Here is a 17,438-nt window from a genome sequence, read left to right on the forward strand (position 1 = left end):
ATAATGTTCGTGCAGCATTGTATGGGGCCATAACGTTTGTGCAGCACTATATGGGGCAAGTGTCTCAATGAGGCCATAACGTTTGTGCAGCACTATATGGGGCAAGTGTCTATATGGGGCCATGATCAATGTTTGTGCAGCGCTATATGGGCAAATATCTTTATGGAGCATCTTATGGGGCCTATATTAACCTTTATGCAGGATTATATGAGGCATATTTTAATATGGAGCATCTTATGGGGCCATCATAAACTTTATGGAGCATTATATGGGGCTCCTCATTCAATATGGATATTCAAAAACACAACCTACTGATGCCTCAATTAATTTTACTTTTATTGGCATCTATTTTTACTTTTGACGTTTACTGGTAGCTGCTGCATTTCCCACCCTAGGCTTATACTCGAGTCATTAAGTTTTCAGTTTTTGGGACAAAATTAGAGGGGTCAGCTTATACTCAGGTCGGCTTATACTCAAGTATATACGGTAATTGCACAGTATCCATGCGATAATGCTGCAGCACAGGTGCCACTGCCGCCACCTGCCTGCAGAAGCGTTTTATTTCTTTTTATTTAATATGTGATGGTAATCACAATACAAACTAGGGGGCAGGTCACTGAGGGAGCAGTGACCTGTCAGCAGTCTGCATTATGAATTTATAATCAGAGCACCATATACACCAACCCCACCTTAGGGCACAAGCATATCATTAACATAAAACTAAAAATAAAGATTAAAAAACAGCCACAAGACCGATTTCATGAACCAAGGTATCATTTTATTCAGTATAACGGCACCGACCTGACACTAAGTCTGTAGGTTACTATGCACAACCCTGCTGACAGGTTCCCTTTAAGGCCTTCTTTACACGTGCTTTAAGTGAACCTGTCACCAGGTTTGATCCATATGAGATATGGCCACCAACTTTCAGGCCTGATATACAGCATTCTATAATGCTGTATATATGCCCCCAACCGCATCTGCAAGGCAAGAAAAAAAAACATTTTATTATACTCACCTGTGGACTGGTCTGGTCCGAAGGGCTTCACTAGTTTTGGTCTGGCGCCACCCTTCTTCTTGGGATGCAGTACCCATGTCATCCACAGTGTCTCCATGGCATCACTCTCCTGCACAGGCGTACTTCTGACACGCCCACCAGGGCCGTGGGGTACTCTGAACCGGGTCGGACAGTTTTTTGGGGAAGTCAAGGGGCCGTGACCTGACCGTGGCCCTGGCTGTGCCGAAAAAACGGTAATTAATCTTACCGATAATTGTATTTCCAGGAATCCATCCTGACAGCACCATGGAGGACGTCCTTCTTATTCGCAGTGGGACAGGAAACACGAGAGTTTAAAAGGACCCTCCCCCTTCCACCCTTCAGTGATTTTCCAAAGTAACACATCTGGATGGATGCAAACAGAAAATTTATTTTGAACATAACAAGATTAACACCAATGTTACTTCACATAAGTATAACACGTATTTGTATTAGGGAGGGAACTATCCGTGCTGTCAGGATGGATTCCTGGAAATACAATTATCGGTAAGATTAATTACCGTTTTCCAGGTCACCACCTGACAGCACCATGGAGAAGTACCAAAGGAGACTTCCTGGTTCTAGGGTGGGACTACCGCTTGAAGCACCTTCCTGCCAAAAGCTAACTGAGAAGAGACTACATCTAATTTGTAGTGTTTTGAAAAGGTGCTAATGTTAGACCAAGATGCCGCTTTACAAATCTGATCTATTGAGGCCCCCCCCTTTTTCAGCCCAAGACGCGGCCATAGCCCTGGATGAATGAGCTTTAAGGCTATCAGGAGGAACTTTTCCACGTGCCTGATAGGCCATGGTAATAGTGGATCTAATCCACCTGGCAATAGTGGATTTTGATGCCTTTTTACCCCTATTAGGACCCCCGTACAGGATGAAGAGATTACTATCCTGTCTCCAGGCCCTAGTCATATCCAAGTATTTCTACACCGTCTCCCTAACATCTAAGTTATGGAAGAAAGCTTCTTTTTGATTTTTAGGAAACTGGCAAAAAGACGGAAGAACGACCTCTTGGTTAATATTTGACACTGAAGCTACCTTGGGAAGAAACCCTGGGTCAAGCCTCAAAACCAACCTATCATCAAATATCTGCAGATAAGGGTTCTGGATGGATAGGGCCTGAAGTTCCCCCAATCTTTTGGCTGATGTAATGGCCACTAAAAATACTGCTTTTAGGGAAAGATTAGCGATATTTATATCCTTCTCTATATCAAAGGGCTCTTCGCATAATACATTAAGGACTAAATTAAGGTCCCAGGGAGGGACAGACTTCCTGATTAGAGGTTTGAGCCTCGAGACCGCTCTAGAGAACCGAGCGATCCAAGGGTGGGCGGCAAGGGAAGAGTCATAAAATACACTGAGGGCTGCAATTTGAACCCTCAAAGTACTCGGTTTGAGCCCCTTCTTGAATCCCTGTTGTAGGAAATCAAGAATCCTGGGTATGTTAGGGTGATCAACATCGACTGTTGTGTCTCCACAAAAACTGCAGAATTTCTTCCAGGTTCTAAGGTATATTGCTGAGGTCACTGGTTTCCTACTTGCTTGTAGAATAGAAATCACTCCTTCTGAAAGGCCTCTTGCCCTCAGGATCTGCCGTTCAGGATCCAAGCTGTTAAACGCAGCTTCTCTGGGTTCTGATGGAAGATCGGACCCTGAGAAAGTAAGTCCCCCCTGACTGGAAGATGGTAAGGACTGTCCACTGCCAGCTTCTTTAGAAGGGGGAACCAGCTCCTTCCGGCCCAGAAAGGGACCACCAGGATCACCTGAGCTCTGTCCTCGCAAATTTTTCTGAGTACCCTTGGTACTAATGCCAGAGGGGGAAAGGCGTATAGCAGACCCGAGCTCCATGACTGAGAAAGGGCATCTACCCCTGCTGGATTCTCCTGAGGATTTAGTGAGAAGAAGGTTCGTATTTTTGCGTTCTTTCTGGTTGCGAAAAGATCCACGGTCGGGGTTCCCCAGCGCTGACATAGGGTATCGAAAATTCTGCTGTTCAGTTCCCACTCTATGGGTGATAGCTTTTCTCTGCTCAGGAAATCCGCAACCTGGTTCCTTGAGCCTTCTAAGTGGACTGCTGAAATTGAAAGTACCGATCTTTCTGCCCATTCGAAGATCTGATCCGCCAGATGTTGCAGCTTCGGATGTCTCGGGCCCCCTTGATGGCGAAGGAAAGCTACCGCCGTCGTGTTGTCCGATAAGATCTTTAGATGTCTGTTCCTTAATAGGGTCCGGGCTGAACACAGAACCTTCCAAACCGCCTGTAGCTCTCTGTGGTTTGAGGAATTGTTGCTCTCTTCCGAATTCCATTGTCCCTGGTAGTATCTTCCGAGTACCTGGCCGCCTCAACCTTGTTGACTCGCGTCCGTTGTTACCGTGACGGCCGGGGTCTGGATCCATGGGACCCCCACCTGAAGGTTCTCTGACACCGTCCACATCGTAGGGATTTCTTGACTCGATAGGATAGGACAAACTGTCTGTCCAACGAAGACTGTCTTCTGTCCCATGTTGTTAGAACCGCTCTTTGTAGTTGACGGGAATGGAATTGGCTCCAGCTGACGCATGGGATACAGGCTGTCATTAGGCCTAGGATCTTCATTGCATCTCTTATCGTCACCCGAGTTCTTGCAAACTGTCGAACCTTCTCTATCAGGTCTGACCGTCTTCTGTCTGGAAGAAAAGACTTCCTGATGTTCGAGTCTAGTATTACACCCAGAAACTGTCTCCTTGATCTTGGGGTTAAGTGTGATTTCTTCCAGTTCAACACCCAACCTAGATTCTGCAGTGTGGAGATCACCAATCGAGAGTCGATCCTGAGTTGGGACTCTGAGTCTGCCACTAACAGGAAATCGTCTAGATATGGTACTATAATGATGTCTCGCTTCCTTAGGTAAGACACGATCTCTATGATGAGTTTTGTGAAAACTCTCGGAGCCGATGCCAGTCCAAATGGAAGGCAACGGAATTGATAGTGGAGGACTGAACCCTCTTTCTCTATCGCGAATCTTAGGTACTTTTGATGTTGTGAAGAAATTGGAACGTGGTAATACGCACTTTTTAGATCCAAAGTGCACATTACCACGTCCTTCCCTAATAGGGGAATTGTGGAGCGAATGGACTCCATCTTGAATTTCTTGTACGACAACCATCTGTTTAGCGGCCTGAGATTTATGATGGTTCGGGATTCTCCTGACGGTTTTATTATAGAGAAAAGACCCGAGTAGTGACCTGTTCCCATTTGGTGAGGAGGTACGGGAGATATAGCCTCCATCCCGAGGAGATCCTGAATGTCTGACCACATTGGTGAGACTGAAGAGAGACGGGCGTTGGAAATGAAAAATCTCTCTGGGGGACGAGATACAAACTCTATCCTGTACCCCTGAGATATAACCTGAAGGACCCAAGGATTTGAGTTAATTTTTTTCCACTCCTCCAGGTAATTCAACAACCGACCCCCTATCCTGGTGGCGTCATTTCCTTCGGAACTCAGACCTAGGGTTTGAGGGACCTGGATCTCTATTTCGGTTCCTATTTTCTCCCCCTTTCTGATAACTCCATCTCCCCTGTTTACCTTTACCCCTATAGTCTGATCTCTGACTGTAATAGGGTCTACGAAAGGGCTGGAATTTTTTCTTTTTCTCTTCTGGAAACCCCTTCTTTTCATCAGAAGCTTTCTCCAGAATGTCATCTAATACAGGCCCAAAAACACGGCCACCTGAAAAGGGAATGGAACATAGTTTGTTCTTAGAAGGAACATCCCCCGACCAGCTTTTTAACCAAATGGCCCTACGGGCTGCATTAGATAGTGATTGCCCCCTGGCTGTGAACCTGACAGATTCTGCCGTAGCATCTGCAAGGAAACCTGTGGCTAGTTTAAGTAAAGGGACAGCATTGATGATAGTTTCCCTAGAAGTCTTGGCTGACAATTGATCCTTTAAATCGTCAACCCACAGATGCATGGCTCTCGCCACAGAAGTCGCCGCAATATTTGTGCGGATCACAGCGGCCGAACTTTTCCAAGCTTTCTTAAGGAGGCCATCTGCCTTTCTGTCCATGGGCTCCTTTAAATTCGAGGAGTCCTCGAACGGAATGGCAGTTCTCTTGGACACTTTCGCTAGTGGGATGTCAATTTTTGGTATATCTTCCCAGTCTTTGACCTCCTCATGGTCAAAGGGAAGACGGAGTCTAAAGTCTCTCGGGATCGATATCCTCTTCTCTGCCTACTCCCACTCTTCCAAAATCATTGAGCTGCGGGAAGAGGTTAAGAAGGGGTTAGTAGCTGCAATCTCTGAGCAAAAGCCGAGACTGAACTCGGACTCACCGAATGTGGGCATTAACTGGAAAGACTTTTGAAGTCTGCGAACGCAGCCCCCCGAACATCTCATCTTGTACGGAGAGAGAGGTAGAAGGTTCTTCAACCTGCATAGTTTGCCTGACCGCACCCAGCAGTTCATCAATATCGTTGGAAGAGAATAGATACTTTTTCCCCTTCTGAGGAGGGTCTCTACATACTTCCTCCTCTTCCTCTATATCAGATTCTGATGGACTGTCCTCAGACGATGAATCTGACTCTCTCTGCCTCTTCCTAGACCTGGGAGGATCCTGGAACTCAGGCTGGATCGGCTGGGAGGCGGATGTGTTAGATATAGAAGCCTGCACTTCTTCTCTAACCATAGCTCTCATGCTTGTTAATAGAGAGGCCTGTTCCTCTCCTACAATACGAGCGGTGCAGGACTCGCACAGAGGCTTCTGCCATGAGGCAACAAGTTTTGTAGCACATATTGGACATCTCTTAGTTCTGCCCGTCTTCTTATCCCCAGATGAAGGACGCCCCTGGAACAGACAAAGGGACCACTACTAGTACCTTTAATGGGCCTATAAGGAGCGCACCTCTAAGCGGGACTCACATGCGTCAGGGAATCCTGTTTCCCCGGGGCTTCTACGCTGACAGCCGGTATAGCACCTGGGTCCATTACAGCTGCGGTGCCTAGCGCTATCTAGCCACTTACCTTAAATCCTTTTGCTTGTGTCCCAGTCCTCCTACAGGAGCGAAGAGGAAGACCGCCCCCTTGCTGCCGCCCTGACCCGGAAGTGATGCGGCAGCGGTGAACCGGAAGTTCAAAGCCCATTTACCGCCGAGGAACACATGGAGTCCAGCGTTCTCTCCAGCATTCTGCCGAACCTGCCTCTCCTCGCCGGACTATCTGCGAAGGGATCACCCTGCAGAGACCATGTGCAGGTACGCTTGGGGTAGTCATCCGAGGTCGAGAGCCCCCCCAGGGGGAAGCGACCTCCTCGCCAGGAGCAGCGCTGCACTGGCGTCGCTGAGGGACCCGCTTAATTGGGTGTCGGCAATACAGAGATTCGGCCCGTGGGAAGGAAGAGGCTGAGCCCCCCCGATCCGCACGCTCTGTAGGGACAGCGATCTCTCGTCGTTCCTATCCACAGTGGGACAGGAAAAACACTGAAGGGTGGAAGGGGGAGGGTCCTTTTAAACTCTCGTGTTTCCTGTCCCACTGCGAATAAGAAGGACGTCCTCCATGGTGCTGTCAGGTGGTGACCTGGAAATGGGGAATATGTATATAGGATTTAACATGACGACACCTGTGGTGTTCGGCAACGGATGGCCGACGTTGCTAAAGGAGATCGCTGATGCTGATAAAGGTGGAGCGGGGCCCCAGGGATACAGGTTCCGTTTATGTCAGGCTTCGTGTACCTTGTGGTGCTGGACTCAGGGCACAAGAGATCACTGAATGATGCAAGGGCTGTAGTTTTCTTTTCCTTTACTTGATGGTTGATAGTACAGACCGGGGTACTGGTAAAAGATCGTAATGGAGAGCTGGACAGCCTGGAAGCAATTTTTGGATACACCTGGCCAGGTAGGTACGGAGGCCTTACGTCTGCGCTGTCCTCCCTTTTTCTTTTCTGCCTCACAACTCACCTTTCTGCTGCGAACTGCTCTGTTTTTTAGAAACTAATCATTGACCAAACGGCAGGCAGCTTGAGCCTATCACAGGTGCAGCTCCAGGATCTGGTATGCTGCTGTGCCGCCGGGTATTACATCAGGCCAGGAGACCCGCAGTCCCCTGCTCTACGGATTTCGCTGTCAGGACTTCAGTACCCAAGCAACCAGGGTCTCCGGTATCCGGTTCCTAGCGCTCAGCTCTGGGGCGAGTTTAATCACGGCTCCACCCCCCAGGTTCTGCCCTAATAACCTTCTACTGACATCTGGTAAGGGGACCCCTCCTTGATTCCAGGCATTACATTACTCCCTCTGAGGGAGGCAATGCCACTGTGGCAACCGGACTCCTGGGGTGCCACACTTCTATGCCCTAACTAGGCAACGTAAAGTACTGCAGTGTGCAGGCGCTGGGGCTGTTTGACCTTTCTCGGAGCCTGCTCAGGAGTGCGATGTTGGGGAGACTGTGCATGAAGTAGGGACACGTTATCCACAAGAAGCAAGGAGGACGGCATCGCAAGAAGGGAAGCACCGTACCAAGACCAGCGACACCCCTCGAACTGGACAGCCCGCAGATTAGTATAAGCAAAGGTCTTTTTCTTATCTTGCAGGTCAAATAAGGCTTATATACAGCATTATAGAATGCTATATATATATCAGGTGGTGACCGAATTTAATTTCGGTCACACTTGGTGAAGTCCTGCAATGTAAAAAAGCATATTTTTGTGACATTTTATATTCCGAAAAACACTTTAATATACTGTCTAGCTGCGCAAAAATTAATCTCTCAAATACCATGACAAATGTGTAAAGTCACTGTAAACCAAAAACTCTTACCTTATAAAGGCGCAGGATTGCTTTAATGCTTATATGTACAAATTGGGTTTGCTTCAGAAGGTTGCCGCCGTAAAGTGCGACAAGTTCCTCATTGAAATTGATGCTAAAGACATCAAAATGATATTTGTAATCAATATTTTCTGATTTTCGAAGAGCAATAGATCCAAGAGATCGAACTGAGGAAACAAAACGCAAGAAAAATTGTGTAAATACAACATTTAAAGGAGTCTAAAAACATTTTAATTCATGTTCTACAAAAAAAAACTGTCACGACTTTGTTGTTGGGCGTCTCAGGAACAGGGGTCCCTAACACTAGGGATGCCCCAGCTCGCCCTGCTCCCTAGATTACTTTTGATTGTGAGGATGCCGGGTCCACAGACCTTGCTTAGGCTCCTGAATCCGCCCTTAGTCTATACCCCTCCCCCACTCAGGTTTGAGGGGAGTAGTAGTTTACTGCAATACACCAGTCTATTAAGGCAATAGATATAGGGATAACGAAAAACACCAAACATGCAAATATACTTACACAGATAACAGAGGAATGCACAGGCGAGTGGAGTATTGTGTAGAACCAAAGTAGGAGAAGCAAGGGTATCACAAACTCAAAACCTAGCAACAGTAACATAAATCCACCAAACACCTTCTCCAATAACAACCACCAACAAACTCCAACCATGGAGCAAAAGCTACTCTGACAATGAGTGGTAGCCATGGCCCAGATTTTGTAGGAGATAGTAGTGACTAATAGTGCACAGCTGAAACCCTTAAAGAGGGAACAGGCATGTACTATGGAGGACAGAGAATGAACTTCAATCCAATATTTCAGACAGCATGCAGCCAGCGGGTAAGGAAAGGGTGAATCAAACACCCGAAAACTCCGCCCATATGACCCAAAACCAGTCCCGCCAAATTCATGTGACAGATTCCCTTTAAGGCCGGAAAGTTTCCATGAGCTCTCAACTGAGCAGATTAACTTGTGCACGGCTAGCAGAAACTTGCACCTTTTAATATGAAGGTTAAGAGCTTCTAATCAGTTTAAGAGTAGGAGAAATCAGATGCTGCAATCTTCAGGCTTCTCTCTGTTGTGGTAAACCCCTAACAGATACTGGAACGAAATTCTCTTCTCAAAGCACATCCACACACAGTTAGTAATTGCCAATATTCATTTTACAGTTACCATTTTAGGTAATAGTAGAATAAGCGTTGTACAGGTGTCCCATGTTGGATATACAGCGGTGATCAAAAGTCTGCATACCCCAGCAGAGTTTTTACTTTTTTGGTCTTTTTTCAGAGAATATGAATGATACCAAAACTTTTTCTCCACTCATGGTTAGTGGTTGGGTGAAGTCATTTATTGTCGAACTACTGTATTTTCCCTTTTTAAATCATAATCACAACTCAAAACATCCATATAACCCTAATCAGAATTTCACATACCCCATTTCTGAATACTTCTAACATCAATGACAGCTTGAAGTCTTTTGTGATAGTTGTGGATGAGGTTCTTGCTTTGAAAACTTTGATAGTCATGCAGATATCATGTATTTAGTATGCTTCCTCAGTGGAAATGCACTAGACATGTATCTATTTTCTACATGTGGATTTTATGCATTTAACCCCTTCCCGACCTTTGAAGCCACGTAGGCGTCATGAAAGTCTGTGCCAATCCGACCCATGACGCCTATGTGGCGTCATGGAAAGATCGCGTCCCTGCAGATCCGGTGAAAGGGTTAACTCCCATTTCACCCGATCTGCAGGGACAGGGGGAGTGGTAGTTTAGCCCAGGGGGGGTGGCTTCACCCCCTCGTGGCTACGATCGCTCTGATTGGCAGTTTCACTTTCAACAGCCAATCAGAGCGATTTGCAATATTTCACCTATTATAACTGGTGAAATATTACAATCCAGCCATGGCCGATGCTGCAATATCATCGGCCATGGCTGGAAATACTAATGTGCCCCCACCCCACCCCTCCGATCGCCCCCCCAGCCCCCCGATCTGGCCGGTACAGTGCTCCGGCTCCACTCAGTCCAGTGCTCCGCCCCCCCCCCCCCCCCGTGCTCTTGTCCGCTCCCCCCGTGCTCCAATCACCCCCCCGTGCTCCAATCACCCCCCCGTGCACTCCCATCCACCCCCCCCGTGCTCCGTTCCAGCCCCCCCGTGCTCCGTTCCACGCCCCCCCGTGCTCCGTTCCACGCCTGCCACGCTCCGATTCCCCCCCCCCCGTGCTCCGATCCCCCCAACCCCCCCCCCCCCCGTGTTCCCCCCCCACCCCATCATACTTACCGATCCTGCCGGGGTCCCGTCCTTCTCCCTGGGCGCCGCCATCTTCCAAAATGGCGGGCGCATGCACAGTGCGCCCGCCGAATCTGCCGGCCGGCAGATTCGTTCCAAAGTGCATTTTGATCACTGAGATATAATCTATCTCAGTGATCAAAATAAAAAAAATAATAAATGACCCCCCCCCTTTGTCACCCCCATAGGTAGGGACAATAAAAAAAAGAATTTTTTTTTTTCCACTAATGTTAGAATAGGGGTAGGGTTAGGGGTAGGGGTAGGGTTAGGGGTAGGGCTAGGGGTAGGGTTAGGGGTAGGGCTAGGGGTAGGGCTAGGGGTAGGGCTAGGGGTAGGGCTAGGGGTAGGGCTAGGGGTAGGGCTAGGGCTAGGGGTAGGGCTAGGGGTAGGGCTAGGGGTAGGGCTAGGGGTAGGGCTAGGGGTAGGGCTAGGGTTAGGGGTAGGGCTAGGGTTTCGGTATGTGCACACGTATTCTGGTCCTCTGCGGATTTTTCCGCTGTGGATTTGATAAATCCGCAGTGCTAAACCGCTGCGGATTTACCGCGTTTTTTTTCTGCGCATTTCACTGCGGTTTTACAATTGCGATTTTCTATTTGAGCAGTTGTAAAACCGCTGCGGAATCCGCACAAAGAAGTGACATGCTGCGGAATGTAAACCGGTGCGTTTCCGTGCAGTTTTTCCGCAGCATGTGTACAGCGATTTTTGTTTCCCGTATGTTTACATTGAACTGTAAACTCATGGGAAACTGCTGCGGATCCGCAGCGTTTTCCGCAGCGTGCACATACCTTTAGAATTAGGCTATGTGCACGCGGTGCGGATTGGCCGCTGCGGATTCGCAGCAGAGTTCCATCAGGTTTACAGTACCATGTAAACATATGAAAAACCAAATCCACTGTGCCCATGGTGCGCAAAATACCGCGCGGAAACGCTGCGTTGTATTTTCCGCAGCATGTCAATTCTTTGTGCGGATTCAGCAGCATTTTACACCTGTTCCTCAATAGGAATCCGCAGGTGAAATCCGCACAAAAAATGCTGGAAATCCGTGGTAAATCCGCAGGTAAAACGCAGTGTCTTTTACCCGCGGATTTTTCAAAAATGGTGCGGAAATATCTCACACGAATCCGCAACGTGGGCACATGGCCTTAGGGTTAGGGTTGGAATTAGGGTTATGGCTACAGTTGGGATTATGGTTAGGGGTGTGGGGGGGGTTAGTGTTGGAGGTAGAATTGAGGGGTTACCACTGTTTAGGCACATCAAGGGTCTCCAAACGCAACATGGCACCACCATTGATTCCAGCCAATCTCGTATTCAAAAAGTCAAATGGTGCTCACTCACTTCCGAGCCCTGACGTGTGCCCAAACAGTGGTTTACCCCCACATATGGGGTACCAGCATACTCCGGATAAACTGCGCAACAATTACTGGGATCCAATTTCTCCTGTTACCCTTGTGAATCTAAAAAAATGCTTGCTAAAACATCATTTTTGAGGAAAGAAAAATGATTTTTTATTTTCACGGCTCTGACATCTAGATAAGTTCCTTGGGGGGTCTAGTTTCCAAAATGGGGTCACTTGTGGGGGGTTTCTACTGTTTAGGCACACCAGGGGCTCTGCAAACGCAATGTGACGCCCGCAGACCATTCCATCAAAGTCTGCATTTCAAATGTCACTACTTCCCTTCTGAGCCCCGACGTGTGCCCAAACAGTGGTTTACCCCCACACATGGGGTATCAGAGTACTCAGGAGAAACTGGACAACAACTCTTGGGGTCCAATTTATCCTGTAACCCTTGGGAAAATAAAAAATTCTGGGCTAAATAATTATTTTTGAGGAAAGAAAACGTATTTATTATTTTCACGGCTCTGCATTATAAACTTCTATGAAGCACTTGGGGGTTCAAAGTGCTCACCACACATCTAGATAAGTTCCTTTCGGGGTCTAGTTTCCAAAATGGGGTCACTTGTGGGGGGTTTCTACTGTTAAGCCACATCAGGGGCTCTGCAAACGCAACGTGACGCCCACAGAGCATTCCATCAAAGTCTGCATTTCAAAACGTCACTACTTCACTTCCAAGCCCCGGCATGTGCCCAAACAGTGATTTACCCCCACATATGGGGTATCAGCGTACTCAGGAGAAACTGGACAACAACTTTTTGGGTCAAATTTCTCCTGTTACCCTTGGGAAAATAAAAAATTGCAGGCTAAAAGATCATTTTTGAGAAAATAATTTTTTTTTTTTATTTTCATGGCTCTGCGTTATAAACTTCTGTGAAGCACTTGGGGGTTCAAAGTCCTCACCACACATCTAGATTAGTTCCTTTGGTGGACTAGTTTCCAAAATGGGGTCATTTCTGGGGGATCTCCAATGTTTAGGCACACAGGGGCTCTCCAAACGTGACATGGTGTCCGCTAATGATTGGAGCTAATTTTCCATTTAAAAAGCCAAATGGCGTGCTATCCCTTCCGAGCCCTGCCGTGCGCCCAAACAGTGGTTTACCCCCACATATGGGGTATCAGCGTACTCAGAACAAACTGGACAACAATATTTGGGGTCCAATTTCTCCTATTATCCTTGGCAAAATAGGAAATTCCAGGCTAAAAAATCATTTTTGAGGAAAGAAAAATTATTTTTTATTTTCATGGCTCTGCGTTATAAACTTCTGTGAAGCACCTGGGGGTTTAAAGTGCTCAATATGCAACTAGATAAGTTCCTTGGGGGGTCTAGTTTCCAAAATGGGGTCACTTGTGGGAGAGCTCCAATGTTTAGGCACACAGGGGCTCTCCAAACGTGACATGGTGTCCGCTAGCAATTGGAGCTAATTTTCCATTCAAAAAGTCAAATGGCGCTCCTTCCCTTCCGAGCCTTACCATGTGCCCAAACAGTGGTTTACCCCCACATGTGAGGTATTGGTGTACTCAGGAGAAATTGCCCAACACATTTTAGGATCCATTTTATCCTGTTGTCCATGTGAAAATGAAAAAATTGAGACTAAAATAATTTTTTTGTGAAAAAAAAGTACTTTTTCATTTTTACGGATCAATTTGTGAAGCACCTGGGGGTTCAAAGTGCTCACTATGCATCTAGATAAGTTCCTTGGGGCGTCTAGTTTCCAAAATGGGGTCACTTGTGGGGGAGCTCCAATTTTTAGGCACACGGGGGCTCTCCAAACGTGACATTGTGTCCGCTGAAGAGTGGAGCCAATTTTTGATTCAAAAAGTCAAATGGCGCTCCTTCCCTTCCAAGCCCTGCCGTGCGCCCAAACAGTGGTTTACCCCCACATATGAGGTATCAGCGTACTCAGGACAAATTGGACAACAACTTTCGTGGTTCAGTTTCTCCTTTTACCATTGGGAAAATAAAAAAATTGTTGCTAAAAGATCATTTTTGTGACTAAAAAGTTAAATGTTCATTTTTTCCTTCCATGTTGCTTCTGCTGCTGTGAAGCACCTGAAGGGTTAATAAACTTCTTGAATGTGGTTTTGAGTACCTTGAGGGGTGCAGTTTTTAGAATGGTGTCACTTTTGGGTATTTTCAGCCATATAGACCCCTCAAACTGACTTCAAATGTGAGGTGGTCCCTAAAAAAATGGTTTTGTAAATTTCGTTGTAAAAATGAGAAATCGCTGGTCAAATTTTAACCCTTATAACTTCCTAACAAAAAAAAATTTTGTTTCCAAAATTGTGCTGATGTAAAGTAAACATGTGGGAAATGTTATTTATTAACTATTTTGTGTCACATATCTCTCTGGTTTAACAGAATAAAAATTCAAAATGTGAAAACTGTGAAATTTTCAAAATTTTCGCCAAATTTCCGTTTTTATCACAAATAAACGCAGAATTTATTGACCTAAATTTACCACTAACATGAAGCCCAATATGTCACGAAAAAACAATCTCAGAACCGCTAGGATCCGTTGAAGCGTTCCTGAGTTATTACCTCATAAAGGGACACTGGTCAGAATTGCAAAAAACGGCAAGGTCTTTAAGGTCAAAATAGGCTGGGTCATGAAGGGGTTAATTCATTTCTATGGGGAAAATCCACACTTAAAAGGGGCTTTCTTTAGAATTTGTGTGTGTACTTAGGATGCAGAATACTGAGCGTTTGTAACATACAGTTGTGCTCAAAAGTTTACATACCCCGGCAGAATTTTTGCTTTCTTGGCCTTTTTTCCAGAGAATACGAGTGATACCAAACTTTTTCTCCACTAATGGTTAGTGGTTGGGTAAAGCCATTTATTGTCAAACAACTGTGTTTTCCCTTTTTAAATCATAATGACAACCGAAAACATCCAAATGACCCTGATCAAAAGTTTACATACCCCATTTCTTAATACAGTGTGTTGCCCCCTCTAACATGAATGACAGCATGAAGTCTTTTGTGGTAGTTGTGGATGTTTTTTATTTTCTTAGATGGTAAAACTGGCCACTCTTCTTGGCAAAAAGTCTCCAGTTCCTGTAAATTCCAGGGCTGTGTAGAATGAACTACGCGCTTGAGATGTCCCCAGCTCAATTATACTGAGGTCAGGAGACTGTAGCAATGACAGGTCGACTTGGCCTTGTGTTTTGGATTATTTTTCAAGTCGGAACGTCTAAGTGCGTCCCTTGCGCAGCATCCGGGCTGATTATTTCAAATTTGTCTCCAGTATTTGCTGATAATGAGCTGCATTAATCTTCCCTTTAACTTTCACCAAGTTTCCTGTGCCTTTGTAGCTCACACAACCCCAAAACATCAGCGATCCACTTCAGTGCTTTACAGTAGGAATGGTGTTCCTTTCACCATATGCCTTGTTGACCCCTCTCCAAATGTATCGTTTATGGTTGCGGCCAAAAAGTTCAATTTTGGTCTCATCACTCCAAATCACCTTGTTACATACGTTTTGAGGTTTGTCTCTGTGCTATTGTAGGCAAGATACTTTGTGGCATTTGCACAGTAATGGCTTTCTTCTGGCGACTCGACCATGCAGCCCATTTTTCTTTAAGTGCCTCCTTATTGTGCATCTTGAAAAAGCCACACCGCTAGTTTTCAGAGAGTCTATTATTTCAGCTGATGTTATTTGTGGGGGTTTGTTTTTGCATCATGAACAATTTTCCTGGCAGTTGAGGACAAAACGTTTGTCTACCGAAACTTTGTTTTGTTTTTACAGAGCCCCTGATTTTCCATTTGTTAATCAAAGTTTGAACGCTGCTGACTGGCATTATCAATTCACTGGATATATATCTTATTATCAGCGTAAAACTCGTAGAAGCACAGCTGACCACACCACTGCTTCTACTAATAGCCGAGCCTGCTCACTTGCATCGGAAGCTAGCCGCCGGACCACGGGTGCTATAGCCGAAAACACATGCTGAATATTCCATGAACGAAGAACAGAAAGGCAGCACTCACCGATCCTCCGAGTCAGGTAACTTTATTCATTTACAATAAAATCTTCACAGCCGGGGTGGTGAAAGTGCAGAGTGTGCAAAGCCAGACGACGGCCGTTTCGTCCCTGTCGGGCGCTTCTACGGGTCAGTGAGTGAACGGCCATGGTGGTGAGGGAAGTAGGTGCTCGGAGCCAAACTCCTCCTCTCACCCAATCCCCCCACAGCACTCCACGCCTTGACAAAATACCTAAAAACATGTTAAAAACAATAATACAAACCAAACGCTAAATACAACAACACATCTTAAACATGTTGATGAGTCTTTTGTATTCGTATTAAAGTAATCACGAGCCTCCTTGTTGCTATGGGAATACTTAAACTATTAAGGCTTGCTAGATTGTATCTCCTATCTACTCCAGCAGGGGGGGGGGGTTCTTTTATATTTGGACAAGAATAAAATCGGGTCACTACCATATATATTTCTCTCCTTAAGGGTATTCAACTGTTCTAACCTAGCACATAGGACCATTTACAGACAATTTAATACTATATCTTTAAATGGCTACATACAAAAAACAAGATTAATCTTTGCCGCTTATAAGAATATTGACATGTCGACTGTCATTGAACCCTGCCGGGCCTATTGCCCTAGTCTGCATAATCCATCTTGATTCTCTCTGTAACAGTATGTTGCGTAAATCTCCCCCTCTCGCGGGTAATGTCACCTTCTCAATCCCTGCAAACGTCAAAACGTTGGGGTCTCCCCCATGCGTATCATGAATGTGGCCAGTCAATCTTGGTACTCCTTTATCTGTGGCTATCGACCTGTAATGCTCACGGAACCATACGTGAAGGCGACGTATGGTTTTTCCTATGTAAAAATGTCTGCAGGGACAATAAACTACATATACCACATACTCCATCTTGCAAGATATGAATATAGTTATTGAGTGTCTAACGGAGCCTATGGTCAAAGTTTGTCCTGTAATATGGTACCTGCAGTATGAACAGTGCCCACAACGGTGGTTACCCCTTGGAGCACTTTGCTCTAACCAATTGCCTTTGTCCTTCGATACGCGGTTATGGACCAGTATATCCCTCAGTCTTGTACTGCGCCTATTGGATATTAACTCCTTAATCCCATATGACGTACTATCCCGTCGAGGTGGGGTGGGCCTTAATTCCCACCGACGGGATAGTACGTCATAGCGATCGGCCGCGTTCACGGGGGGAGCTCGGCCGATCGCGGCCGGGTGTCAGCTGACTATCGCAGCTGACATCCGGCACTATATGCCAGGAGCGGTCACGAACCGCTCCCGGCACATTAACCCTCGGCACACCGCGATCAAACATGATCGCGGTGTGCCGGCGGTACAGGAAAGCATCGCACAGGGAGGGGGCTCCCTGCGTGCTTCCCTGAGACGATCGGTACAAGGTGATGTGCTCACCTTGTACCGAGCGTCTTCTCCCTGCAGGCCCCGGATCCAAAATGGCCGCAGGGCTGCATCCGGGTCCTGCAGGGAGTACTTCCGGGTCGACTGCAGGTGCTGGTAAGCCTGCAGCAATGTGAGTGAGATCGCCGATCTTACAGAGTGCTGTGCAAACTGTAAGATCGGCGATCTGTGATGTCCCCCCCTGGGACAAGGTAAAAAAGTTTTTTAAAAATTTCCACATGTGTAAAAAAAAAATAAATAAATTACTAAATAAATAAAAAAATATATATATTATTCCCATAAATACATTTCTTTATCTGAAAAAAAACTAACAAAAAAACAATAAAAGTACACTTATTTAGTATCGCCGCGTCCGTAACGACCCAACCTATAAAACTGTCCCACTAGTTAACCCCTTCAGTGAACACCGTAAGAAGAAAAAAAAAACGAGCCAAAAAACAACGCTTTATTATCATACCGCCAAAAAAATAGTGGAATAACAAGCGTT

General features: G+C 46.1%; 1 protein-coding gene across 1 annotated transcript in view; it reads right to left on the reverse strand.

Annotated features, from left to right (window-relative positions):
• PGAP1 (post-GPI attachment to proteins inositol deacylase 1) overlaps positions 1-17,438 on the reverse strand; it is a 1,319,879-nt gene that overhangs the window by 1,215,404 nt on the left and 87,037 nt on the right. The window contains exon 3 of the mRNA XM_069733825.1: positions 7,842-8,017. Within this exon, the coding sequence (XP_069589926.1) occupies positions 7,842-8,017 (176 nt within the window). The remainder of the gene's footprint in view (positions 1-7,841; positions 8,018-17,438) is intronic.

The sequence above is a fragment of the Ranitomeya imitator genome, chromosome 7 (assembly GCF_032444005.1).
Source record: "Ranitomeya imitator isolate aRanImi1 chromosome 7, aRanImi1.pri, whole genome shotgun sequence".
Classification (NCBI taxonomy): domain Eukaryota; kingdom Metazoa; phylum Chordata; class Amphibia; order Anura; family Dendrobatidae; genus Ranitomeya; species Ranitomeya imitator.